This window comes from Xenopus laevis, chromosome 7L (assembly GCF_017654675.1).
Source record: "Xenopus laevis strain J_2021 chromosome 7L, Xenopus_laevis_v10.1, whole genome shotgun sequence".
Classification (NCBI taxonomy): domain Eukaryota; kingdom Metazoa; phylum Chordata; class Amphibia; order Anura; family Pipidae; genus Xenopus; species Xenopus laevis.
The window spans coordinates 43,969,175-43,996,547 of NC_054383.1; the positions used below are offsets into that span (position 1 = coordinate 43,969,175).

At 37.5% G+C, this 27,373-nt stretch overlaps 1 protein-coding gene across 3 annotated transcripts in view; it reads right to left on the bottom strand.

The window, feature by feature from the left end:
- Window positions 1-5,366: 5,366 nt before the first annotated feature.
- The window catches only part of chst3.L (carbohydrate (chondroitin 6) sulfotransferase 3 L homeolog), a 58,639-nt gene continuing 36,632 nt past the window's right edge, over window positions 5,367-27,373 (bottom strand). For all 3 annotated transcript variants that reach the window (XM_018225491.2, XM_018225492.2, XM_018225493.2), the window contains 2 exons: window positions 10,017-10,289; window positions 5,367-9,290 (listed from right to left, as the gene is read on the bottom strand). In XM_018225491.2, the coding sequence (XP_018080980.1) occupies window positions 8,039-9,290; window positions 10,017-10,153 (1,389 nt within the window). In that variant the 5' untranslated portion in view covers window positions 10,154-10,289 and the 3' untranslated portion in view covers window positions 5,367-8,038. The remainder of the gene's footprint in view (window positions 9,291-10,016; window positions 10,290-27,373) is intronic.

Genomic DNA, 27,373 nt, shown 5'->3' on the forward strand with positions numbered 1-27,373 from the left:
ATTACGGAGTAGCGTTAACACTGATCATGTCCTAATAATGTTTGTGTTTTTAGGGCGCATTGACATGCAAATGAAATTGTGGCCACAGGAAGCCATATCAATATAGCATGGGTGGGGCAATGTGGGGCACAGAATGTGAGAGCAGTAAATATATACAAGGTAAGGTAGTAAAGGTCTACTAAGCCATAGCAACAGATGGTTATTTTCAAACAGCTGACCAGTAAACAAGTTCCCTGGTCCCCCTCCAACTGCGGTGTCAGTATCGCTTTAAAATGCAAAAATATTAACATACCGTACCACACCTATTCTTCTAATATTAGTTGATTATAATCAATAAGGGGAAACTGGCTTGTGAATTTGAGTATGCAAAACACAATTGCAATAAAACTGTTTGTGAGGGAAACCAAGGTATTTCTGGGCAAATTAGCAGAGTAACTTTACAAAGGAATTTAATTGAGGTGGATAGCACTCTAAGGTCTAAGGGTTGGGGCACACGGTAAGATTCGGGGAGATTTAGACACCCGGCGACGAATCGCCTTTTCTTTTTGGCGAATAATCTTCCCGAAACTGCTTCTGCCTGTTTTCCGCCTGCTAGAATGAAAAATCGCCTGCGGCATGGCACTCGCGGCGCTTCGTTTTCCGAAGTTGCCTGAAGTTTACTTGTGAGGCAACTTTGGAAAACGAAACGCCGCGAGTGCCATGCTGCAGGCGATTTTTCATTCAAGCAGGCGGAAGACAGGGGGAAGCAGTTCAGGGAGATCAGTCGTCCAAAAGAAGAGGCGATTAGTCACCGGGCGACTAAATCTCCCTGAATCTCTCAGTGTGACCTTACCATAAGCAGCAACCACAAATCTAATTATTTGCTTACTGGAGGCTTGCCTTAACCATACCGCCATTCAACCAGGCAAAACTATAGCTCTAGAATTCGTCCATCCATATTATGAGTGGAGATAATGCAAATAAATTATCTCAGAACTTAGAAGTGAAATATCATGGGGAAGATGTGGCTTAATGCTCTTTTATCTGTGCTTACTTGCTTCTATAAGAATAATTTTTCCTTGTCAAAAATATACAAAATAAATAAGGCTTGTGTTGCAAAAAACTTTTACGTTATTTTTTGTAACTAAATAATACAAAACAATTTTGTGGAAACACTTTGATTTTACACTTAACCAATCCTACACAGTTCTTTAGAAGGATCATTGGAGGAGGGATGGTAGTTACTCATAGTACATGTCTCAGTTTTCACCTCCTAAATCTAAGACACAAGCAACAGTTGATGAAAGAGAGGTGCTTGATTACTGATAGGAATTTTCATCTTGTTTTTGTAACTTTGCTTAGTAACTAAAAACACCACTTCTCAGTTTTGTTCTAAAATTAACCTTGTAAGAGGTAGTGAATCCTTGTGTTATCACAAAGGAAGCCGTAAAGCTTGCCCAGGCAATAACAACCCTATTTTGTTCTTCTTCTCAAAGTTCCGATGTTTTACTTGTACTTGTGGGCAAAATCATGTCACTCTAGTGAAAATTTTTTTTTTTCCATGTGTCATATCAGGAAACCTATAAAACCCCAACCACCCTTCAGTCAGTTCCAAAGTGATGGTATGTGTTATCAATAAACCTTTTCTCATAAAGTAATATTCACATCTCTGCCTCTAAAGGGGTTTGAAAATTGTACAGAACTTTATACTGAAAAAACCCCAAAAAGAACATTTTTTTAGGGCAGAACACCTTATTCAAGCCCAATTTATGTGGCTTGTGTTGAACATATTACCTCTTTAAATGTACTATAGTAATATTCATCTGATGCCTGCAGCGCTTATTCCTGGAAAGTGAAAGTGAGGCCCGAAATGTGGCTAATATCTGGCAGTGGTTGCTCATTACCAAAACAAAAGATTCCCAACAGCTTTCCACAAAAGTTAATTTATTTTTTTTTTTTAAATTTTTGGTACAGCTCAAATTCCCTGCAAATAAAATTATTAATCTTCCTTTTTCATACAATAAATAAATAAAATTATGTGGAAATTACAATATTAGAAAAGCAAAATAGCATCACATTAAAAAAAATAGAAATTATTCAAAAACAAATTAATTGAAAAAACATTATAGAACATTATACGATGTAACATTGTGGCTTTAGAGGCAACATGTATTCATGTTTCATCCCTCTTCCACCACAAAATGTTTGGTCTCTGCAAAAATGGCATATGGGGTGTCTGCAGGGAGCAAAGGTGTACCAGACCTGTTATCCAGAATGCTTGGGACCTGGGGTTTCCCAGATAAGTGGTCTTTCTGTAATCATACTTTAAGATCATCATACTTTAAGACAAAATATTTAAATGTTAAATTAACTTTAAAGGATTGTTTTATATGTTAGTTTGGATAAAGCACAGAGTACTTTTTTATTATTACAGAGAAAAAGGAAATTATTTTAAAAATCTGAATTATTTGAGTGTATGGGAGATGGCCTTCCCATAATTGGAGCTAACTGGATAACAGGTTTCCAGATAACAGATCCCATACCTGTACAAGACTTTAAGAAATATATGACGAAGGGGGGCGTCTGAGCACTATGACTGTCATAGAGCCACTTTAACAATAATGTATTGAAACAACAGTTATTGTAGGTGAGTGTATGTTTATGTATGCTTATTTAAAGCTCAATCCTAGTGCTACCATCTTCTCTTAGGGACAGAAAATACTATTACATCTTTTTAGGAAATGGGAATACAGTAAGAAATACTGTACTGAATAGTAATCAAAGAGGGGCTCAAATCAACCTGGTGCCTCTGCAAGTACAAGCAACCTCATAGAACAGAAGAAAAGGAAATGGAGCCACAAAGAAACGTTTACATAAGGTTTGTTAACACAAAGTCTCACCATGAGCAATGTGCAAACCAATGCCAGCAAAGGGGCGAAAGTCACATTAAAGGGGAAAGGAACTCCAAAACCAATCCATGAAGTTCAGTATCATATGCCAGCACTGCAGTATTTACAAGGTGTCTTTAAACATGACTTTCTCCACTCCTCATTGCCACTACTGATTTGTGGATTCCAGGGAGGGGGACTTTCTTTTTTCTGAGGAGGGTGAATGTGATCTTAATAGCAGGTCAAGGGTCTCATATGAGCAATGATTGTCAAAAATGACTGACCAGCTAACATATTTTTTAACTATGAAGCTGATCTCCAAAGGGCAGGAACAGCCAAAAGGGCAGTAAGGATGAATTTTTTAATTGAATAGTGATGCACCATCTTGGCTACCCCTGACTATGGGGTATATTTATCTGTCTAAAATGATTAATAACAAGTTAATTACAAGTACAAAAATCAGCACAACAATAAATATGTCCTATAGAAAATGGACCAAAAAATATATCCTTTTTAGCATTTTAGCACTCAAATTTTAAATTAAAATAAAATGTAGGTTTGCCATTTTTTAACGTTTGAAAATGTTATATATCCAGAATCCTTAGGGTTACACAATGAGTGTAGTTTAAATAAGGTTTATCTAATAAATTATGTACAAAAATATTGTATATAAGAACATAATCCCTATTGCATAGAGGATATACAGTAATTTTTAAGACAATCTTGAACAAATACTTCATCATGCCCCATTATATTTAATTGTGTCATTTTGGTTGTAAATCACAGGAATTCTTGCTATGAAGTAAGATATATATGGTTAGATGGTGTGCTGGCCATGTATTGGTTGCTTAAAATTGCCAACTTGGCATCTCATGTCCAAGTTTTATTGGCCCCTGCATAGGGAATTTGTCACAACAATTCCTGCCCGTCAATCAGACAGATATTCATTGGCAATTTATAAAATCCCATTAGGCGAAGACTGCATTGGTGGGTTCATGTAGTCCTCTCCCTATAGGCCTAATCAGGCCTCCATTATGATCAAACAGTTCAACAGGATTTGTCAAAATCAAAGATCTGCTTGTTTAGCAACCTCGCCAAATGAATTTATCGTATTGTGTATGCCCAGCTTTGTTAAACAAATTGAGATAATTTTTTCTATGAATTCTGATCTTGGCTTTTTGCAAAACAAAGGGTACAGTAAAAGTAATATTAGGTATAATTAAAAAGAATTAAGTGTGACTTAATTTGGGTCACATTTTCTAGAAACTGTAGCATGCAAGTACATAACTTTATTCTGACAGCTGGAATAAAACGATAGGAACCCTGTTGAACCAGGTAGGTATTCTGAGGACAGAAAGTTGCAAAAGTATATAGAAGGCTAGATATATGATCTGAAGGGCTTACGGGACATCTAACAATGAGAGCTTAAGAAAGCCTTATAAATAAATTTAAAAAAAGACAAGCTGAGGATTTACACCTTAAACTCAGTAAATCACAGGAACAGAGCAAGCCTGTACTGCCATGGTCTGACTTTAGAGCCCATAGAAATCTACAGGGACTTACTGGTTGTCAGCCTTACACAGAAAGTATTATGGACCTATAAAATGTACAAACTACTGAAACCCATCTCACTGCTAATTTATGACCATAAGAAGTGTGAGCCTGAGTGAATTAGGTATTTTCAGTTCCCACATACAACCTGGAAATGCAGCTTATGTCTCTCTGCCAGAAACCACCTTAAGATGGTTTTATGTGAAATTTCTGCACTAAGGATTTTCTTGCCAATGCTGTTTATTCTAAATCAATGACAAGGAGAGAGTTAAAATATAAAAATATATATATATATATATTGAGCGACTAGCGAAACATATTTTAAAAACAAAGCCAGCTCTTGACATCCCAACAACTTTTTTAAAAAAAAGTTTAAAGGGGACACAAATATTCTATAGAAGTATTCCTCAAACCAGGCATAGATTCTTGATATTGCTCCATAAAATTACCTCCAATCCTCAAGAGCTAACAGACTAAATGATCCCTCCTTATAAAGTTTGATTACAGTGTTATACTGTCAAGCAAATAGTATTGGTAACCTAGTTGGCCTTAAAACATTGGGCAAAGCAGTTATCAATGCAGTAACCCACAAAAACCAATCAACATGTAGCATAGAGCAGACATTATTCTGAAAGCAAATATTTAATTGGTTGCTACAGGTTACTAAACTAAGGAAATTTTGCCCGTTGGTAGTAAATGAGCCCCTATCAGTGTGCAAATGATATCTGCCATTGGTAATTATGTTTGTAACACCTATACTGAAATTATAGGTTGTCTGATTTGCTTTTTCTCTGCAACAATAACCTTGTACAGGACAGGAATGGGCATCCAGAATGCTGGGAATCTTTCCATAATTTGGATCTCCATGCCTTAAGTCTGCTTAAAAATCATTTAAACATTAATTAAACCCAAAAGGATTGTTTTGCCTCCATAAGGATTAATAATATCTTACTTGAGATCAAGTACAAGGTACTGTCTTTATTATAGATAAAATAGGAAATAATAAAAAAAAAATTGTTATTAAAATGGAGTCTATGGGAGATGGCCTTCCTGTAATTTGGAGCTTTCTGGATTCTATACCTATAATTTGATATTAACTAAATTAGCATAAATCCATGCTGATAGCAAAACAATTTCATTCTGTATTATTAAAGTTTAAATGGTTTGGAGTTGCTTAGGAAGGTGGTCCCTATCTGGAAAATACCTGCTTTTAGCATAGGTATGTGTAAGGGCACAAGTGTGGATCCTGTGGATTGGGTGATACCTTTTACTGGATAGATACAATGATGACCATAGTAAGTTTTCAGAACATTTTAGTTGTTTGAAACTTGAACTACTTGAAAATAAACTACTATGTTCTGTGACACTGCTTATTACCATTTATATAAAAAATTTTACTTTGTGACTAAAAAGATACCATTGATAAAAGGTAAGACATGATATTAATTCATAGCTTGGTCTGCAGTATACTTAAGGGGGGATGTAATATGTTTGCTAGCACAAAAAAACCCTGCACAAAGGCAATTCTGAATGTTGGCAACCATGTTTGCATAATTTTTGACTGATTAAAAGACCTCAATGACTATTTGATCGCAAAGTTTACAAGCAAATAGTTTTTGCGAACGTTTGCAGTGGATGTAATAAAATGTTCTAATCGCAAAATCTTTTTGTGCTAAACTTTTGCTTAGCCAAAATACACAATGTAATATTCGACCAGCAACTGATTTTACAATGTGAGCAGTGCTAAACATTGGCAAAAGATGACATTTTAAATAATGCTTGTGATTTTCAATTACATTCTTCCCATAGTATACTGCAGTTTACATTCTTCCCATAGTATACTGCAGTATCAGTGGGAATTTATGTAATATTAAGCTTGGTATAAATGGGATGATAAAAGCAGACAGCATATTGGTCTATGTATGGGGGGGCTTCGGACATCCTACATAACCAATATCTAACTGAAAATCAAGCAGATACCTATTAAGCAGATTAAGACATCCTGTCGGGCGATAATATCATCAGCGCATTAATGTAGCGCTCGCTGGGTGGGCCGCCATTGATCTAATTGTTTTGGTTGCCAAATTGAGAATAAATATGCTAATTTTGACCTAGCCAAAAGAGCATATCTGAAGGTGTATAGCCATTTTAACAATCACAAATTATCTCTGACTAGGAAGAAGTGAGTTTGGGCACAGGCAGTTTGCTCATATTTTATATTATGCTCTGATGCAGAAAATCCAGATGTTTACAGTTGTCAAGATGGCAGAAATTGACTGCTGATTCTTTTATGCACAGTTGACAGGAAAGGAAAAGATTTACACAAAACTGATGGAAAGAACATGCATGCAGCAAGATAGAGTGAGAGAGATGGAGGCAGGTAACAAAGCATTAAAATGGAAAATGGAGTATAAGATGTTTACTAGGTAATGGTTCTTAGGCTAGATTCTATGTGAAAGACACATAGGGCCTTTATTTAAGCCTTATAGATGACACAAATGCAGCTAACTCCCACCCCTGTGGCTAGTTCATTGTGGGTTCAAGATGATCATTGCTACCTTGGTATGATTTCAAAAAGACCCTTTAATCACTGGTAAAATATGACAAGTTAACTATTTTAAGAAACCAATTTGCAATGTTTGGGCTAAGCTTTCTGCCATCAGTACCCGACGCTGCCCAAGCAGCAGCCTTTCTGAAAAGTTTTCATTATCTATTTATAGTCTTACACAACAGAGACAACAGGTGAGAGGTCTGCTTAGACTTTATGGAGTGTTAGAATAACTTGGAGTGAGAAACAGGTGGTGGTAAAGGGGGGGAAAAGGCTCTCTCTGTTTTGGAACATGAATTGTTTACTTATGCAGAGCCTTAGCTGGTTCTGCACCCATCTGGAAACAGAACAAATTAAATAGCAAAAACATTGTATTAATCTCCTTGTGCTGCACTATAATGTCTACTGCAAGGTATTTTTTTTTTCAAGTGCGGCAGGGAGTTTGAGTGCACAAGCGCTCTCTTGATCAAATGCACTGCATTTAAATGTCTAAAACATATTCATAGTTTCATATAGAAAATAGGTTTAGACCTCAACACGCTCGGTAATGTCCAATGTGAGAAAATATGTATTTTTTTTTAGGAAACAGCCATCCTAAAATGTAACACTATAGTTAGTATTAAAAAATACATAGCAATTGTAAAGCTGCTTCAGAATTAAAGTCACATTGTGCATATGTTTTAAAATCTCTTTGGGCGTATTTTTAGTGCAGAGATCAACCATTCAGCTTGAGAACATTGAATATGCTGGGAAGATGCTTTGTTAAAAAAAGAAGCCAGCTTTCTTTCTCTCACACTAGCCTTCATTTAGTTGCTGGATCTAAGTAGGCAGTTTCTATACATCAGCAGGATTCATCCAATTTTAAAGCCAATCTAAAGAATCAGCCTTGAGCATCTTCTTAGTCACTGCAGTTATAGAAAAAAGCTTCCTAATTTAGGAAACAATTCACTGGAAAATGCATATAGGCTTCAAAGATGGGACTTTGTGGCTCAGCAGGTGCAAATCAGCTCTTTTCCCATCTTTGTTTTGAGGACTTGATAGAAAAGCGAAATATAAATAATTAAATGGAACATTACGTCACCCAAAAATTAACCCTTTCTTCTAACAAACTGATGGAACGGTTTGTAAGTGTCTCTAAATCATTGGCCAGTTTATAACCAAACAACTTCATAGCTGGCTTACAAACATCTTGGACCACCTGAGCCAGTTTGAAGGGTATACTGAACCGCCATTTCTCAAACTGTTCTGAAGAGTTCTTTTGTGTAGAATATATGCCATTGCTATCTTGGGACGCTTGTGTGTTTTTGATGATCCATTGCTCCACCTGCGGAGTAATTGAAATGCCAGCAAATTTGTACATCTCTTTGGCCTTTTGAAGCGGGGACCTTGCAATATCTTCATAACGTATCAGCATGTACCTTCCACGAAGCCAATCTGGTTGCTTTAAACCTAGCTCAGCAGACATACGGATGCTTTCACAGTTGCCCTTTAACTTTTGGACTTCTTCATCAGGTATTGGAGCTGCACCCTCCAAGGCCCATTTTTTCCATGACTCATACTTGCCTGAAAAAGCTACCATGCGTGAAGCTAGCACAGCTCTTGGATCCCGTACCAGCTGGATAATCCTCATATCCAAACGTGGGTCTTCAACTAAAGTGCGTAAATATTCCAGCTGGCGAATGCGCACTGCTTTAACAGCCACGTGCTCTTTATTTAAGCAGGCTTCCATAGCTAGTGTCATGTTCAGGGGGCCACATCTGCGATTTTTGCAGTGGTACCTCTCAAAGACCTTTTTTACAAATGGGGTACATACAGGGTCTTCACATAATGATTTGCTAGAACCTCTACGAAACATGAATCTTGTAAGGTGATTTTCAGGGGGTGGTGAGATAAAGTTCTCCAGAATATGTAGATCACATAGGAAAAGTTGCTTAAGGACATCTCTGTAGACAATTGCTGAACCCACAGCATTGGCACCAACAGATTCAAAAGATACAGTTCTTTCAATGTGCCAGAGAGGTTCAAACAAGTAGAAGATATTTTCCTGCTGATTAAAGAATTCCCCTACAAAAGAAGAACCAGTACGTGTGGTGGCCATGAGGAGAATATGTCGACGAGGACTTTTTGTAATATCTTCAGGAAATGGCTGTTTTCCCCCATATTGCAGAGTGACATTCGCTAATTTGTTCCTGAACTGTGAAAAGGCTGAGTCCAGCTCATTGAGTGACATGAGAGAACCATTCTCTAAGTAGACATCATTCTCTGTACTGTTAGCTTCAAAGATGTTCTGTGGGATTTGCTTCAAATTAAGTTTGTCTGACACCCTAGAGAATAAAACGAAATGCAATTTATTAGAACAAGGTTATATATGAATACTTGTTTAATTAAAATCTAGTAAGATATAATTTATAAAAATGGAGGGAGAAATTTAAAACTCACATCATATCAATTGGTACAGCATTAACTATTATGTGCCAATACATGCCGTGTGCCCTGTTTTGTAACAGAAATTACTAGATCCAGCTCCTTCCAATAGAGAAATACACAGCCAAAAACTATACCTCGCCTTCTTCTGTACATATATATCCCCTGATTTTAAGTTTTTCCTCATTTTACATTGTTGTTTGGTGGTCCCACCTATGTATTATGCATTAAAGTTTCCCTGATTTTACATTTTCCTGGATTTTACAACATTTTTTTCTGGTCCCCTGAAAAATGTAAAATGGGGGTAACAGTGTAAGTATTTGTGTATTTGTGTGGTCAATAAACATTGTGCCATGGCAAAAACTAAAGTGGCACTATTTTGTTTACATATTTATTTAACTACCATGGCAAAAACTAAAGTGGCACTATTTTGTTTACATATTTATTTAACTACCATGGCAAAAACTAAAGTGGTACTATTTTGTTTACATATTTATTTAACGACCATGGCAAAAACTAAAGTGGCACTATTTTGTGTACATATTTATTTAACTAATAAATATGGTATGTGCTGTATTCGTAAGTACGTTTTAAGCCCTGATATTCTATTTGCTAACATTTCTTACTTTGAGATGATCTTGTTTTCTTTCTCGATAATGACCAGAACCACCACAAAACCCAAGAACAGTGCATATTTGGCCTTCATCCTGAGAGTTCTCAAAATATCTCTAAAATCCATAGGCAGGTTTGGTATTTTATCCATGGCAAAGAGAAAACTTCAATGGCTTGTTCCTTCCTTTCTAGTGCGGGGGAGAACTTCCTGCCCCCTTCATGGAGAAGCTACAACCTAGGCATTGTTTCAGGCTTCCTTTTTCCTTGAGCACACGGTCTGTGTTTATCTGTGGGAAGAAGTAGATATATGCTTTGTTTATGATTCTTTTTTAGCAAGATTGCTAGCCGTTTATTACACTCAATAATACTTGTATCAAGGAAACAAAACATGCATTTATAGCACATATGTTATTATGGCCTGTCATTTAGGTGGCATGTTTGGTTTGCACAGTATTAAGTAAACATAATCACAATGATGTGGCTGATGCATGAGATGCTTGGAACTGTGACGTATGTTGTCATTAGCAATGAAATGACACACATACGAGTGCTGTGTCAGCAGTAGGGATGGGCAAATTTTTTCACCTTCTTTCACCGTGGAAATGACGCCCATAGACTTGTATGGCGTCCTGCGTCAAAAAAACATTTTGGCGAAACAAAATGGGTCAAATTTGCCCATCCCTAGTCAGCAGTTCAATTTACATTATTTTCTTTTACTTGTCATAATTTTTGCAGGTTTACACTGTTAATATTACAAATGTGTAACATCAACAATGCCTGGTGTTCTGTCTGCCTTAGGTCTTGAAATCAGCAGGTGGCATTTACTGATCATTGGAAATAAAAAAAATGATTGATTGCTTTGGATTACTAGACCCAAACTTAACAATTATTAGTTTATCACTTATCAGTACAGAAAGGACCACAATATAGTGAAGATAAGTAGAGAGAGTATTAAGAAAGAACGCTCTTCACCTTTAAGTCACATAAGGTAAGTTATGAGGACATACCAATCAATAGTAGACATGTTTAAACCAATACATGTAATGCACAGAGCTAGTGGAGTTTTAATTATATTTTACCCTTACTATTTCCATGGAAAGAAACAAAATCTCTAAGTTGCCTGTCTGGGAGGAAGGAAGAAAGCTTTAAAGGAGTTGTTCACCTTTAAATTAACTTTTAGTATGATGTAAAGAGTGATATTCTAATAACATTTGCTATTATAGTAAAAATATATTTTTATTATTTATGATTTATGAATTATTTAGCTTTGTGTTCAATGCCTTTCCAGTTTGGAATTTCAGGAAATATATGGTTGCTATGGTCCAAATTACCCTAGTGGTTTAAAAGAGAAACAAGAATAGAGGAGGGTCTAAACAGAAAAATAAGTAATGAAAAATAACAATAAAAATAAAATTGCAGCCTCACAGAGCAAAAGTTTTTTTGTCTGCTGGGGTCAGTGATCCCCATTTGGAAAAGATACAGAAGAGGAAAGAAAATAATTTAAAAGCTATGAAGTCCATTTGAAAAGAATAGTCTATTCTACAACATACTGAAGGTAAACAACCTCTCAAACTGTTTTTATGTCGGACATCACACCTCATAATGTTACACTTTTGTGTGTTTTCAAAGTTGGGTATTTTTTTTTCTTTGCTATGTCTCTTTCTTATATTTCATACTGCCGTAGTTGCATTTCATTCAGCAGTTCGGGCAATGTAAATTCAGAAATGACAAAATATTAGATAGAAATTTAAAACATAAAATAACGGTTTGATATTAGGAGAATGCAAAATCTTAACATCTTTTCTTTGCTCTATTACACAGTGGGCAAGAGGAAGCCCCCCACCACGAGTGATGAGTTGCAGGTTTCCGTACTTAACTATAGGCAACTATGATTCATCTTCCTTAGTGGCTGTTAGTCAGCTCACAAGTCATTGTTCTGTATCTGCCACATGACAACCATAAGTTTCTGTTTGTAACAATGATAACAACTGCAGTGTGAAAACCATGGGTTTACTAGATAGTTACATCCCACTCCTAGCACACTAGCAACTTTTTATAGAGGAAAAACACATGAGGGTAATTGCTAAATCTATTTTTTTCTGTAATGATTCATTTTCAAGGATGTCTGCGTGCCAGACATTTGTGAATGTGTGCCGTCGTTTACGCATGTGCACAGGGGTCCAGAGTTCGTGGTTTGGAATCCGGTGGGTCCCCCAATGTCCAGTCTGACTCTGGGCTTCCCTGAACTATATCTGGCTGAAAGTCAGGCAGATATTGAACAGTAAGGTTGAAAAATCCCATCGGGGAAGTCCTCACGGACAGCCTGCATTTACTGTGATCAAGCATTGTCTACCGCAATTGGTATATTGGGAAAAAATCTGTTTGTTTAGCAGCCTCGCCAAACAAGCGGGTCTTGACATTAATGACTAGCTTAAGAGAGCCACAAACTTTTTAGGGATGAATATGTACAGATGAGTCTAGCAGATACGTCATTACATTGAAGATGCTGGCCAGATCTTGACTATTTTATCTTCTCACAAAACTTAGGGGCGGTATATACTAAAACTCAAATTTATCAAATTTTTTTTATTAAAACACAGTCGACCTAACTCCCATCCATGACAAAATCGCTCAACGATAATTCAAATCCTACACATTTTTTGAGTATGATGCACGAATTGTACGATTTTTTCAAGTTGACGCCCCAAAACCCCCAACTCTCCATTATGCAATTTTGGTTCTGGTTGCTATGGTTCAAATTACCCTAGCACCCATGCATTGATTTGAATAAGAGACTGGAATATGAATAGGAGAGGGCCTGAATAGAATGAGGAGTAATAAAAAGTAGCAAAAACAATACATTTGTAGCCTTGCTGAGCATTTGATTTTAGATTGGGTCAGTGACCCCATTTAAAAGCTGGAAAGAATGAGAAGAAAACAGCAAATAATTCAAAAACTATAAAAAAAAATACTGACCAATTGAAAAGTTACTTAGACTTGGCCATTCTATAAAATACTAATAGTTAACTTAAAGGCAGGACCGCTCCTAATCATGAGACAAGGTGAGAACCTTGCCTCCGACGGCATGGAGCGGCCAGTTACCAGAGGTGGCAAAAAGCCTCACCTGGTAACTTTGAGTCCAATTTCTGTTTTTTAACACAGCTCTGTTAATGTAGCAAGCACAATATGGCTAACTGCACTATTGATGCTGCCCCCTGGACCCGCTCTGAGGCTAAAAGTTGAAATCGTGGAACGCCGCTGCTTAAAGGTGAACCACCCCTTTAAATAAACCCAATAGGCTGGTTTTGCTTCCAATAAGGATTAATTATATATTAGTTTGGCTCAATTAGAAGGTATTATTTTAATATTGCAGAGGAAAAGGAAATCATTTTTAAAAATATGTATTATTTGGATAAAATGGAACTTTGGGAGAGACAACTTTATATTTAATAACTACACCATAAAGAAAAAAACCCAAAACCAGTGGATATCATACACAAGAATATAGTATTTCTTCGCATGATGTTATTGGATCACAAACCCCTTTTGGTAAATTTAATAGTACAATAAATACCGGAAGGTGAATTTTAGACACAAGTGTGTATTGTCTTTGCAAAGAAGCGCTAATCTTTTTGTGTACATTTTTGAATCTTTACAAAAAGCTCCTGTGTTTGTCATTCTGCAGTGCTTGTGTTTTTTCAGCAGGAGGGTCAATTTAATTATTACAGTTTTATCCTTTATTGAACAGAATGTCAAATAGGTCCCCTTAGGGCTTATATGTACACAAGTACTTCAGTGATAATTACACTATAAACATAATTTAAAAATGCTTGCAAAAGGACTTCTGTTTCATCTCATTTCCAAAATGTGTTATGATCCACTGCAGTATTTCCTAACTCAGTAAAGTAGGCTGCTCATTTGCTAGATACTTTCTGCTAGGGAAACAGTAGCTCAAGCCATTTCTATGGTTTTAATTACAGTCATCTTGGGAACATATGTTCTATACAATTGCAGAGATATTTCACACAAAGCAAAAGAACTAGACGCTAGGTTTTTTTGTTGCTAAAAATCGCATATTTGGTTTTCAGAAGTAACAAAATAGAGTACAACCATTTGCACTCACATGTATCCAATGGAGAAAAGGGTTGAAGCAAAACACTTTACAACAATTCTATCATTTATAAATAAATTGTAAATTTGCATTTAAGCAATATTTATTATGGGTGTTATTATTCATATGTTAACATATTTAATATTGCATTACAGATTTGGACTGTATGGTATTTGGATTTTGCTCATTGAAATGTATCCATGTTAGCTCAAAAAAATGATAAGAAACATTTCGGCAAACAAAAATTAGAAGTGGTGTCTTTGGGATCCAAGAAGGTGGGGCCTCATGAAGTAACCTCCGCAGTAACCCTAACTTATGCATGAAAGACCATAAAATCCATATTGATGAATTTGTTTCAATAATCTGCTGTTTCCCTAAATCCTTTTTTCCTCTTTTACTTTAATCTTTGAATTGCTAAACTCATTGTTAAGGCACAAGTGGCAATAGGATATAGAATCACGAAAGAGGATCCAGTGAGCACCCTTCTATGAAAGAGCCGGTGGCCATTGAGACAAGTAAGGACAATAAATATTTGGACGGAGACTACTTTTTTTCTAATCTTGGTTCTGTACATTACCACAATTAATTTTAAATTAAACAACTCAGATGCAGTTGAACTGCAAACGTTCTGCTTTAATTCAGTGGGTTGAACAAAAAGATTGCATAAAAATGAGAGGAACTAAAGCCTTTTTTTAAGACAAAAACTTAATTTCAGGAGCTCACAAGCAATTGGACAATTGACTCAAAGGCTATTTCATAGGCAGGTGTGGGTAATTTCTTTGTTATGTCAATATTAATGACATAAGATAAAAGCCCTGGAATTGATTTGAGGGGGGTGGGGTGGGGGTGCTTGTATGTGGATGATTTTGCTGTGACCAGACAACATGCAGTTAAAGGAGCTCTCCATGCAGGTGAAACAAGCTATCCTTAAGCTGCAAAAACTGAAAAAAAACCCTCAAAGAATTTACTACAATATTATGAGTGGCACAATCTATAGTTTGGTACATCCTGAGAAAAAAAAGAAAGCACTGGTGAACTCAGCAATGCAAAAAGACCTGGACATCCACAGAAGACAACATTGGTGGTCGCAGAATCATTTCCATGGTAAAGAGAAACCCCTTCACAACAGCCAAACAAGTGAACAACACTCTCCAGGAGGTAGGCGTATCCATATCCAAGTCTACCATAAAGAGAAGACTGCATGAAAGTAAATACAGAGGGTGCACTGCAAGGTGCAAGCCACTCATAAGCTTCAAGAATAGAAAGGCTAGATTGGACTTTGCTAAAAAAAAAACATATAAAAAAGCCAGCACATTCCTGGAAAAACATTCTTTGGACAGATGAAATCAAGATCCATCTCCACCAGAACTATGGCAAGAAAAAAGTATGGAGAAGGCGTGGAACAGCTCATGATCCAAAGCATACCACATCATCTATAAAACATGGTGGAGGCAGTGTGATGGCTTGGGTGTGCATGGCTGCCAGTGGCACTGGGACACTAGTGTTTATGATGATGTGACACAGGACAGAAGCAGCCGAATGAATTCTGAGGTGTTCAGAGACATACTGTCTGCTCAAATCCAGCTAAATGCAGTTTGATTGGGAGGTGTTTCATAATACAGATGGACAATGACCCAAAACATACAGCCAAAGCAACTCAGGAGTTTATTAAAGCAAAGAAGTGGAATATTCTTGAATGGCGGAGCATTAAAAGAAGGAAACCCAGAATCTGGTGATGTCCATGAGTTCAAGACTTCTGGCTGTCATTACCAGCAAAGGGTTTTCAACAAAGTATTAGAAATGAACATTTTATTTTCAGTTTTTTAATTTGTCCAATTACTTTTGAGCCCCTGAAATGTAGTGATTGTGTTAAAAAAGGCTTACGTTTCCCACATTTTTATGCAATCTTTTTGTTCAACCCACTGAATTAAAGCTGAAAGTCTGCAGTTCAACTGCATCTGAGTTGTTTCATTTAAAATTCATTGTGGTACAGAACCAAAATTATAAAAAAAAAAAAAAAGTTGTCTCTGTCCAAATATTTATGGACCTCACTGTTTACTAGTATACTAAAGAACTGTTTACTACATAGATTAAAATAATGGACTTTCTGCCTTAACCCTTTAAGTGCCACAGAACGTAGAATCTACGTTCTGTGGATCAAAGGACCAAAGTGCCACAGATCGTAGATTCTACGTTCTGCAGCACTTCCGGGTTTGCGAGCGGAGGAGCGGCTGTTAGAGCCGCTCGCTCCGCTCCTTCACGATCCCCTGCCCCTAGACAACGAGCAGAGCAGGGGATCGTGTGGCCCCTGGGGCGCGATCGCCCAGGGGCCCCAAAGCAGCAGCAGGGACGCGTTTCCTATGCGTCCTGCTGCTGCCTGCGCTGCACTTCCGCCCAGCTCCGCCCCCACATGGCTGATGACCGTTGGAGCTGCAGATCTGCTGCGTGGAGCCCTCTCTCATCGATCTGAGGCATCTACCCCAGGTAAGTGTAACATTTGCACACACAAAAACACACAAACACACCAACACACACTTATTACAGTAATATACACTTACATTCACACTTACACACACTCACACATAGATTTTTGGGGATTGGGGGGGTCACACACACTCACAGCACCCATGTACACTTGCACACGCGCACACGCGCAAATAACATGCAATTTACCCGTTGTACACACGCATATGTACATATATGGCTTTGTGGCTTTTTTTTTTTTTCTTATCGCATCGTCTCTTTTTGGGCTAAAAAAAATGTTTTATTGCCGTTCCGAATAGCATATTCGCTAACCGTACTGTGCAATAGCATTTGTATGTTATTTTGGTGGTTATATTGCAATTTTGGGTATTTTGGTGCATTTTTAGCCATTTTATTGAATTTTTAGCCATTTTATTGCATTTTCAGCTCTGCATTTGTGTTGTTCACTTGTTTCTGTCCGTATAATCGATTTGGCCCAGCTAAAATATTCAAACGGTAATTCTGGTGGCCGATTACACTAGTGTGAAAAAAAAAAGCATTGATTTTTGTGGTTTTATTCGTTTTTGGTGATTTATTTGCATTTCACACTGTTCTGTGTTATTTTGTTTTGCCTATGTAAATTTTATCTACTATATATCCATTTGTGGGTCTCTGTGCGCCACATAGTTTGGTATATCTATGCATATTGGGCATCAAAGTGTTCAGTAGACCCCTGTCGTTCATATTTAGGATGTTTTATGCTGATACGTTACGAAATGTGGGGCACATAATGGGGTAAAATTCAAGCTTTGTGACGATTTTCAGAAATTTGATAAAAAACGTTATGTTCAGCATTGCTTTGCAGTTTGGCAGTTTGCAGTAGAAACACTTATTTACCCATTTTGGATTCGTCAGAATGTGTACTTTCTGAAAATATATGGTTTTCTGGGGTCTCTGTACTGTTAGGGGGGTCTAATGTCGCATATTACACACACCAGGTGCTTATATTGCAGCAGCCAGCGCGTCAGCTGTGAAAATGTCTATACATATTGTCATTTGGGGGTCTCTGTGCGCCACATACTTTGGTATATCTATGCATATTGGGCATCAAAGTGTTCAGTAGACCCCTGGCGCTCATATTTAGGATGTTTTATGCTGATAAGCTACGAAATGTGGGGCATATAATGGGGTAAAATTCAAGCTTTGTGACGATTTTCAGAAATTTGATAAAAACCGTTATGTTCAGCATTGCTTTGCAGTTTGGCAGTTTGCAGTAGAAACACTTATTTACCCATATTGGATTCGTCAAAATGTGTACTTTCTGAAAATATATGGTTTTCTGGGGTCTCTGTGCTGTTAGGTGGTCTAATGTTGCATAATACACACACCGGGTGGTTATATTGCAGCAGCCAGCGCGTCAGCCGTGAAAATGTCTATACATATTGTCATTTGGGGGTCTCTGTGCGCCACATAGTTTGGTATATCTATGCATATTGGGCATCAAAGTGTTCAGTAGACCCCATGCGCTCATATTTAGGATGTTTTATGCTGATAAGTTACGAAATGTGGGGCATATAATGGGGTAAAATTCAAGCTTTGTGACGATGTTCAGAAATTTGATAAAAACCGTTACGTTCAGCATTGCTTTGCAGTTTGACAGTTTGCAGTAGGAACACATATTTACCCATATTGGATTCGTCAAAATGTGTACTTTCTGAAAATATATGGTTTTCTGGGGTCTCTGTACTGTTAGGGGGGTCTAATGTCGCATATTACACACACCAGGTGCTTGTATTGCAGCAGCCAGCACGCATCAGCCGTGAAAATGTATACACTATTGTCATTTGGGGGTCTCTGTGCGCCACATAGTTTGGTATATCTATGCATATTGGGCATCAAAGTGTTTAGTAGACCCCTGGCGTTCATATTCAGGATGTTTTAGGCTGATAAGTTACGAAATGTGGGGCATATAATGGGGTAAAATTCAAGCTTTGTGACGATTTTCAGAAATTTGATAAAAACCGTTACGTTCAGCATTGCTTTGCAGTTTGACAGTTTGCAGTAGGAACACATATTTACCCATATTGGATTCATCAGAATGTGTACTTTCCGAAAATATATGGTTTTCTGGGGTCTCTGTACTGTTAGGGGGGTCTAATGTCGCATATTACACACACCGGGTGCTTATATTGCAGCAGCCAGCGCGCGTCAGCCGTGAAAATGTATACACTATTGTCATTTGGGGGTCTCTGTGCGCCACATAGTTTGGTATATCTATGCATATTGGGCATCAAAGTGTTTAGTAGACCCCTGGCGTTCATATTCAGGATGTTTTATGCTGATAAGTTACGAAATGTGGGGCATATAATGGGGTAAAATTCAAGCTTTGTGACGATTTTCAGAAATTTGATAAAAACCGTTATGTTCAGCATTGCTTTGCAGTTTGGCAGTTTGCAGTAGAAACACTTATTTACCCATATTGGATTCGTCAGAATGTGTACTTTCTGAAAATATATGGTTTTCTGGGGTCTCTGTACTGTTAGGTGGTCTAATGTCGCATAATACACACACACCGGGTGGTTATATTGCTGCAGCCAGCGTGTCAGCCGTGAAAATGTCTATACATATTGTCATTTGGGGGTCTCTGTGCGCCACATAGTTTGGTATATCTACGCATTTTGGGCATCAAAGTGTTCAGTAGACCCCTGGCGCTCATATTTAGGATGTTTTATGCTGATAAGTTACGAAATGTGGGGCATATAATGGGATAAAATTCAAGCTTTGTGACGATTTTCAGAAATTTGATAAAAACTGTTACGTTCAGCATTGCTTTGCAGTTTGACAGTTTGCAGTAGGAACACATATTTACCCATATTCGATTCGTCAGAATGTATACTTTCTGAAAATATATGGTTTTCTGGGGTCTCTGTACTGTTAGGGGGGTCTAATGTCGCATATTACACACACCGGGTGCTTATATTGCAGCAGCCAGCGTGCGTCAGCCGTGAAAATGTATATACACTATTGTCATTTGGGGGTCTCTGTGCGCCACATAGTTTGGTATATCTATGCATATTGGGCATCAAAGTGTTTAGTAGACCCCTGGCGTTCATATTCAGGATGATTTATGCTGATAAGTTACGAAATGTGGGGCATATAATGGGGTAAAATTCAAGCTTTGTGACGATTTTCAGAAATTTGATAAAAACCGTTACGTTCAGCATTGCTTTGCAGTTTGACAGTTTGCAGTAGGAACACATATTTACCCATATTGGATTCGTCAGAATGTGTACTTTCCGAAAATATATGGTTTTCTGGGGTCTCTGTACTGTTAGGGGGGTCTAATGTCGCATATTACACACACCGGGTGCTTATATTGCAGCAGCCAGCGCGCGTCAGCCGTGAAAATGTATACACTATTGTCATTTGGGGGTCTCTGTGCGCCACATAGTTTGGTATATCTATGCATATTGGGCATCAAAGTGTTTAGTAGACCCCTGGCGTTCATATTCAGGATGTTTTAGGCTGATAAGTTACGAAATGTGGGGCATATAATGGGGTAAAATTCAAGCTTTGTGACGATTTTCAGAAATTTGATAAAAACCGTTATGTTCAGCATTGCTTTGCAGTTTGGCAGTTTGCAGTAGAAACGCTATTTACCCATATTGGATTCGTCAGAATGTGTACTTTCTGAAAATATATGGTTTTCTGGGGTCTCTGTACTGTTAGGTGGTCTAATGTCGCATAATACACACACTGGGTGGTTATATTGCAGCAGCCAGCGCGTCAGCCGTGAAAATGTCTATACATATTGTCATTTGGGGGTCTCTGTGCCCCACATAGTTTGGTATATCTATGCACATTGGGCATCAAACTGTTTAGTAGACCCCTATGTTTATATTTAGGATGCTTTATGCTGGTAATGATACATGGACAATACGATGCTGGAAAGTTGAAGCTTTGAGGCAATTTTCAGAATATTTTACCAAAACCGCCAAATTTGGCAAAGCCTTGCGACTCAGTAGTTTGGGGCAGAAAGGCATGGGTACCCATTTTAGATTCTGTATAATGTGTACTTTCCAAAGATATATGGGTTTGGGGGGTAAATAAACCTATGAACAATGGCCACCAAACTGTTTGGAGGAACCCTGGCAATCATATTTAGGGTGCTTTTTCTTGGTGCGTAACGATACATGGGTGATATGGGGCTGAGAAGTTGAAGCTTTGAGGCAATTTTCAGATATTTCACCAAAACCGACAATTGTGGGAAAGCCTTGCGACTCAGTAGTTTGGAGCAGAAAGGCATGGGTACCCATTTGAGATCCGGTAGAATGTGTACTTTCCAAAAATATATGGGTTTTGGGGGGTAAACATATATTTCTGTGTTTTTACCCCACAAAAATGCAGTCAATGTGTTGATTTTTCATTAGCTGAAGTTACCCACTGGACTTTTTGTATGCACTAACTTCATTTTGGGGCCTCTAACTGCCATATACTTTGGTAAACCTATGCACATTGGGCACCAAACTGTTTGGAGGACCCCTGGCAATCATATTTAGGGTGTTTTTTTTTGGTGCGTAACGATACATGGGTGATATGGTGCTGAGAAGATGAAGCTTTGAGGCAATTTTCAGATATTTCACCAAAACCGACAATTGTGGGAAAGCCTTGCGACTCAGTAGTTTGGAGCAGAAAGGCATGGGTACCCATTTTAGATTCTGTAGAATGTGTACTTTCCAAAAATATATGGGTTTGGGGGGTAAACATATATTTCTGTGTTTTTACCCCACAAAAATGCAGTCAATGTGTTGATTTTTCATTAGATGAAGTTACCCACAGGACTATTTGTATGCGCTAACTTCATTTTGAGGCCTCTAACTGCCAGATACTTTGGTAAACCTATGAACAATGGCCACCAAACTGTTTGGAGGAACAATGGCAATCATATTTAGGGTGTTTTTTCTTGGTGCGTAACGATACATGGGTGATATGGTGCTGAGAAGTTGAAGCTTTGAGGCAATTTTCAGATATTTCACCAAAACCGACAATTGTGGGAAAGCCTTGCGACTCAGTAGTTTGGAACAGAAAGGCATGGGTACCCATTTTAGATTCTGTAGAATGTGTACTTTCCAAAATTATATGGGTTTTGGGGGGTAAACATATATTTCTGTGTTTTTACCCCACAAAAATGCAGTCAATGTGTTGATTTTTCATTAGATGAAGTTACCCACAGGACTATTTGTATGCGCTAACTTCATTTTGAGGCCTCTAAATGCCAGATACTTTGGTAAACCTATGAACAATGGCCACCAAACTGTTTGGAGGAACCCTGGCAATCATATTTAGGGTGCTTTTTCTTGGTGCGTAACGATACATGGGTGATATGGGGCTGAGAAGTTGAAGCTTTGAGGCAATTTTCAGATATTTCACCAAAACCGACAATTGTGGGAAAGCCTTGCGACTCAGTAGTTTGGAGCAGAAAGGCATGGGTACCCATTTGAGATCCGGTAGAATGTGTATTTTCCAAAAATATATGGGTTTTGGGGGGTAAACATATATTTCTGTGTTTTTACCCCACAAAAATGCAGTCAATGTGTTGATTTTTCATTAGCTGAAGTTACCCACTGGACTTTTTGTATGCACTAACTTCATTTTGGGGCCTCTAACTGCCATATACTTTGGTAAACCTATGCACAGTGGGCACCAAACTGTTTGGAGGACCCCTGGCAATCATATTTAGGGTGTTTTTTTTTGGTGCGTAACGATACATGGGTGATATGGTGCTGAGAAGTTGAAGCTTTGAGGCAATTTTCAGATATTTCACCAAAACCGACAATTGTGGGAAAGCCTTGCGACTCAGTAGTTTGGAGCAGAAAGGCATGGGTATCCATTTTAGATTCTGTAGAATGTGTACTTTCCAAAAATATATGGGTTTGGGGGGTAAACATATATTTCTGTGTTTTTACCCCACAAAAATGCAGTCAATGTGTTGATTTTTCATTAGATGAAGTTACCCACAGGACTATTTGTATGCGCTAACTTCATTTTGAGGCCTCTAACTGCCAGATACTTTGGTAAACCTATGAACAATGGCCACCAAACTGTTTGGAGGAACCCTGGCAATCATATTTAGGGTGTTTTTTCTTGGTGCGTAACGATACATGGGTGATATGGTGCTGAGAAGTTGAAGCTTTGAGGCAATTTTCAGATATTTCACCAAAACCGACAATTGTGGGAAAGCCTTGCGACTCAGTAGTTTGGAGCAGAAAGGCATGGGTACCCATTTTAGATTCGGTAGAATGTGTACTTTCCAAAAATATATGGGTTTTGGGGGGTAAACATATATTTCTGTGTTTTTACCCCACAAAAATGCAGTCAATGTGTTGATTTTTCATTAGCTGAAGTTACCCACGGGACTGTTTGTATGCGCTAACTTCATTTTGGGGCCTCTAAATGCCAGATACTTTGGTAAACTTATGAACAATGGCCACCAAAATGTTCAGAGGAACCCTGGCAATCATATTTAGGGTGCTTTTTCTTAGTACGTAATGATACATGGGTGATATGGTGCTGGGAAGTTGAAGCTTTGAGGCAATTTTCAGATATTTCACCAAAACCGACAATTGTGGGAAAGCCTTGCGACTCAGTAGTTTGGAGCAGAAAGGCATGGGTACCCATTTTAGATTCTGTAGAATGTGTTCTTTCCAAAAATATATGGGTTTGGGGGGTAAACATATATTTCTGTGTTTTTACCCCACAAAAATGCAGTCAATGTGTTGATTTCTCATTAGATGAAGTTACCCACAGGACTATTTGTATGCGCTAACTTCATTTTGAGGCCTCTAACTGCCAGATACTTTGGTAAACCTATGAACAATGGCTACCAAACTGTTTGGAGGAACCCTGGCAATCATATTTAGGGTGTTTTTTCTTGGTGCGTAACGATACATGGGTGATATGGTGCTGAGAAGTTGAAGCTTTGAGGCAATTTTCAGATATTTCACCAAAACCGACAATTGTGGGAAGGCTTTGCGACTCAGTAGTTTGGAGCAGAAAGGCATGGGTACCCATTTTAGATTCGGTAGAATGTGTACTTTCCAAAAATATATGGGTTTTGGGGGGTAAACATATATTTCTGTGTTTTTACCCCACAAAAATGCAGTCAATGTGTTGATTTTTCATTAGCTGAAGTTACCCACAGGACTGTTTGTATGCGCTAACTTCATTTTGGGGCCTCTAAATGCCAGATACTTTGGTAAACTTATGAACAATGGCCACCAAAATGTTCAGAGGAACCCTGGCAATCATATTTAGGGTGCTTTTTCTTAGTACGTAATGATACATGGGTGATATGGTGCTGGGAAGTTGAAGCTTTGAGGCAATTTTCAGATATTTCACCAAAACCGACAATTTTGGGAAAGCCTTGCGACTCAGTAGTTTGGAGCAGAAAGGCATGGGTACCCATTTTAGATTCTGTAGAATGTGTTCTTTCCAAAAATATATGGGTTTGGGGGGTAAACATATATTTCTGTGTTTTTACCCCACAAAAAATGCAGTCAATGTTTTGATTTCTCAGTAGCTGAAGTAAAGTCCTGAACAATTTGGATGCGCTAACTTCATATTTGTGTCTCTAAATGCCAGATACTTTGGTAAACCTATGCATAATGGGTATCAAACTGTTCAGTGGACCCCTGGCAATCATATTTCAGGTGCTTTTTCTTGGTACGTAATATAGTTTGGGATATGCGGAGCAGCAAAATAAAACCTTTGAAATGATTTTTCAAAATTTTGAATTTTATTTTGAAAAACCGCTATGTTCAGACAAGCTTTTCTGTTTGGTAGTTGGGAGTAGAGAGACATAGTTACCCATTTTGTAATCGGCAGAATGTGTACTTTTCAAAAATGTATGGTTTTCTGGGGTAAACCTATGGTTTCAGGATTTTTTGCCTTGGAATCTAAAGCATGCCGTTTTCTGCCTTAGTGCTTTCAAAATTCAGTAATATACTGCCGGGAGTTTTTGCTGTACAGAAATCCTAAATCTCCCTAAAACTATACATATCTGGTATTGGCACGTTCGAGAGACATAAGGCTTTCCAAATACGTTGGATTTTCATCTGTAAAATGAAATATTTTTCTGGTATAAATTGATATACGATGAAAAATGGTAATTTTTCATTTTTTTTTTGTTATTTAGCACTATAAATTTTTTTGCACAGGTGGAAATACATGAAAACTCAGGCAGATTTAGAAAGCTCAGTTTCTACCGAAAAAAACAATGTATAATTTTCCTAGGTAAACTATAGGTTTCCCCTCAGAAAATGCCCCTAAAGTGAGAGAGCACAAAATGCTTAAAAACGGCTGGCATTTCGCGTAACCAAAATGTGAAATTCTGCTGGCACTTAAAGGGTTAAAGGAAGTGTTAACTATTAAAAACATTAACAATTTCTCGGGTGCGTTTCTTTATTTAGTTGATAAAATGCTTAATAGCTTTATAATGAAAAAAAAATCAATGTAATTTGCAAAAGTACTAAGAAAAGCACCCTGAGCAATTTTACATTCATTTTTTAAGGTTTACGTATTTTTTTAAACAATATGCATGCAAGGTTTTATTATCAGGAAATTATCAGGAAACATATTATCTAAATAGCTTCAAAATACAAGTTTTACCTTTTAGTTATTTTCTCTGCAATAATAAGAGGACGCCTTTGCATCATGCTAAATAACTAACAAAAAACTGTCAGTAGCAAAAACAATTCACAAATTACAAAAAACACCATTTACTTGAAAAACTCTGGGTTCCTCACATTCCAGATAAAAGGTCCCATACTTGTTTGTAGAACCTCATTATTCCTAGCAGCTAAAACACTCTGCCATTATCTAATATCTGAATAAGTAATCCACTATCCTTATTGCTGCTAGCATTGTTCATGATTTCTTGATTATTTAAGGGAGAAGAGATGACCATCTGTACGTTACCTATTTTTTAAAAATTTGTCTATATACAAAATGTTACATCAAAATGTTTTCATCAAATACTAACGCAAACCAGAAACACATTTTGTATTAAAATGTCACAATGTTTTTAAAGCTGTCTCTTTCATTTGCCCAGTGCGTTAAAGTCCTCTGACTTTTACGATTCTGTTCAGTTAAACAATTAGAGCCATCTTATTACTAATCCTGCAAAAAGTGCAGACATTCAAAGAGATTTGGAGAATTCAAGCACCGTGGTCACTTTAATCTACACCTTTCTGTATAAATTAATTCTGAAAACCAGCTTGCTTCTCCAGCAGACAAAGGGGCTGGGCGTGAAAATATTCACAATAAAATGCATAATTGTATCTGTAAGCATATTATTCATTTGTTTATCATCACCTTGTATCTGCAACTTCAAACAGCCATGACATAGGCCTATGAGATGGTAAGGGCATTAGACTTTCATCAGGCCCGGATTTGTGGAAAGGCCACCTAGGCCCGGGCCTAGGGCAGCAGGATTTTAGGGGGGGCGTCATGCTGCCCAACCTCACCCACATTGGTTCAAAAACACTCGGGATGAGCAGAAGATTCAATAATTTTGTAAATTTCCCATGCCCAATCCACATTGTTCAGGTCCCGGTTATGAAAATTTGCATGAATAAAGGGGGGGGGCACGGGTGACGAACGGCGGTGGGCCTAGGGGCGCCCGCTATGTAAATCCGGCCCTGCTTTCATGGGTTTTTATAGTCCCCAGAAACTCAAGGGCTACTTATACATCTTTGCAGGTCTTCATAATTTCAGTGCAATCTTTTCCACAGCTGGCCAGCACTTTAAATGATGAGTAACAACATTTTTATTTTCCATTAAAGACTTGCATCTGTGTGTACAGAACATACAAATATAATACAACTTGCCAACAAATGTTTTATTCTATATCAGGTTTTACTTTTATTTTATATTATATTTTATGTTTCTGTAAAGAGCCTCAAATTGTATTTGACCCCTGTTTATCTTCCTGCTTAAAAACAGAGCTCATTGTATTCCACATCGCTTATCTATTTTCTGCTATGTAAAGATGAGCCTTTTGCCATATTCAGCTTGAATGGCTGCCCCCATGGCTACATATCAGCTTATTTATATGAACTGTAGCAGTGCTTCTAACAAAATCACACCAGTGCAGAATAACAGTACATTATATTTAATAACATACAAAAATATTTTGGTCTTACTTTTCCCTTAAGTGACAGTACCAGAGTACCATACAGAGTATTGTGGTAAGATGGGATTTAAACATGAGATGTGCAACAGGCTGACATTTTCTAATATAGGAAACTCTCTTTTACTAATAAAGAATGTATGGATTATGGAGAAAGCATAGCATAAATATCTGAGTCTTCATCTTTTTAAACACTGCCCATGTGTTCATTAATTCTGAATAAGAGTGTTGGGAAATAGTACGATCTCCTCCCTCCACTCCAGCTGTGCATTTATTGTTTCCCTATTAGCAGCATCTGTCAGTGGTTACAATTTTTATGTTTCCAGATGTCTGATATTAGTTTATGGCATTTTTAAAAAGAAAACTTTATAAAATATTCAGACATATTCAGACATTTGTGAATTTAGGAAATTAGGTACAAAATAGCACAAGTACAGTTGTCCACAGCAACTAGTCAGTTTTAACCCATTGTACTACCAGTTACAATATGAAACTAATATTAGTAATTCAGCCATTTTGGGCAATACGTAAAAAAAAGATGGAATAAAAAAATGAAAATATGAATTGCTTGTTATAATGTTACTTCGGGTGAAGTTGGAGTTATTGGT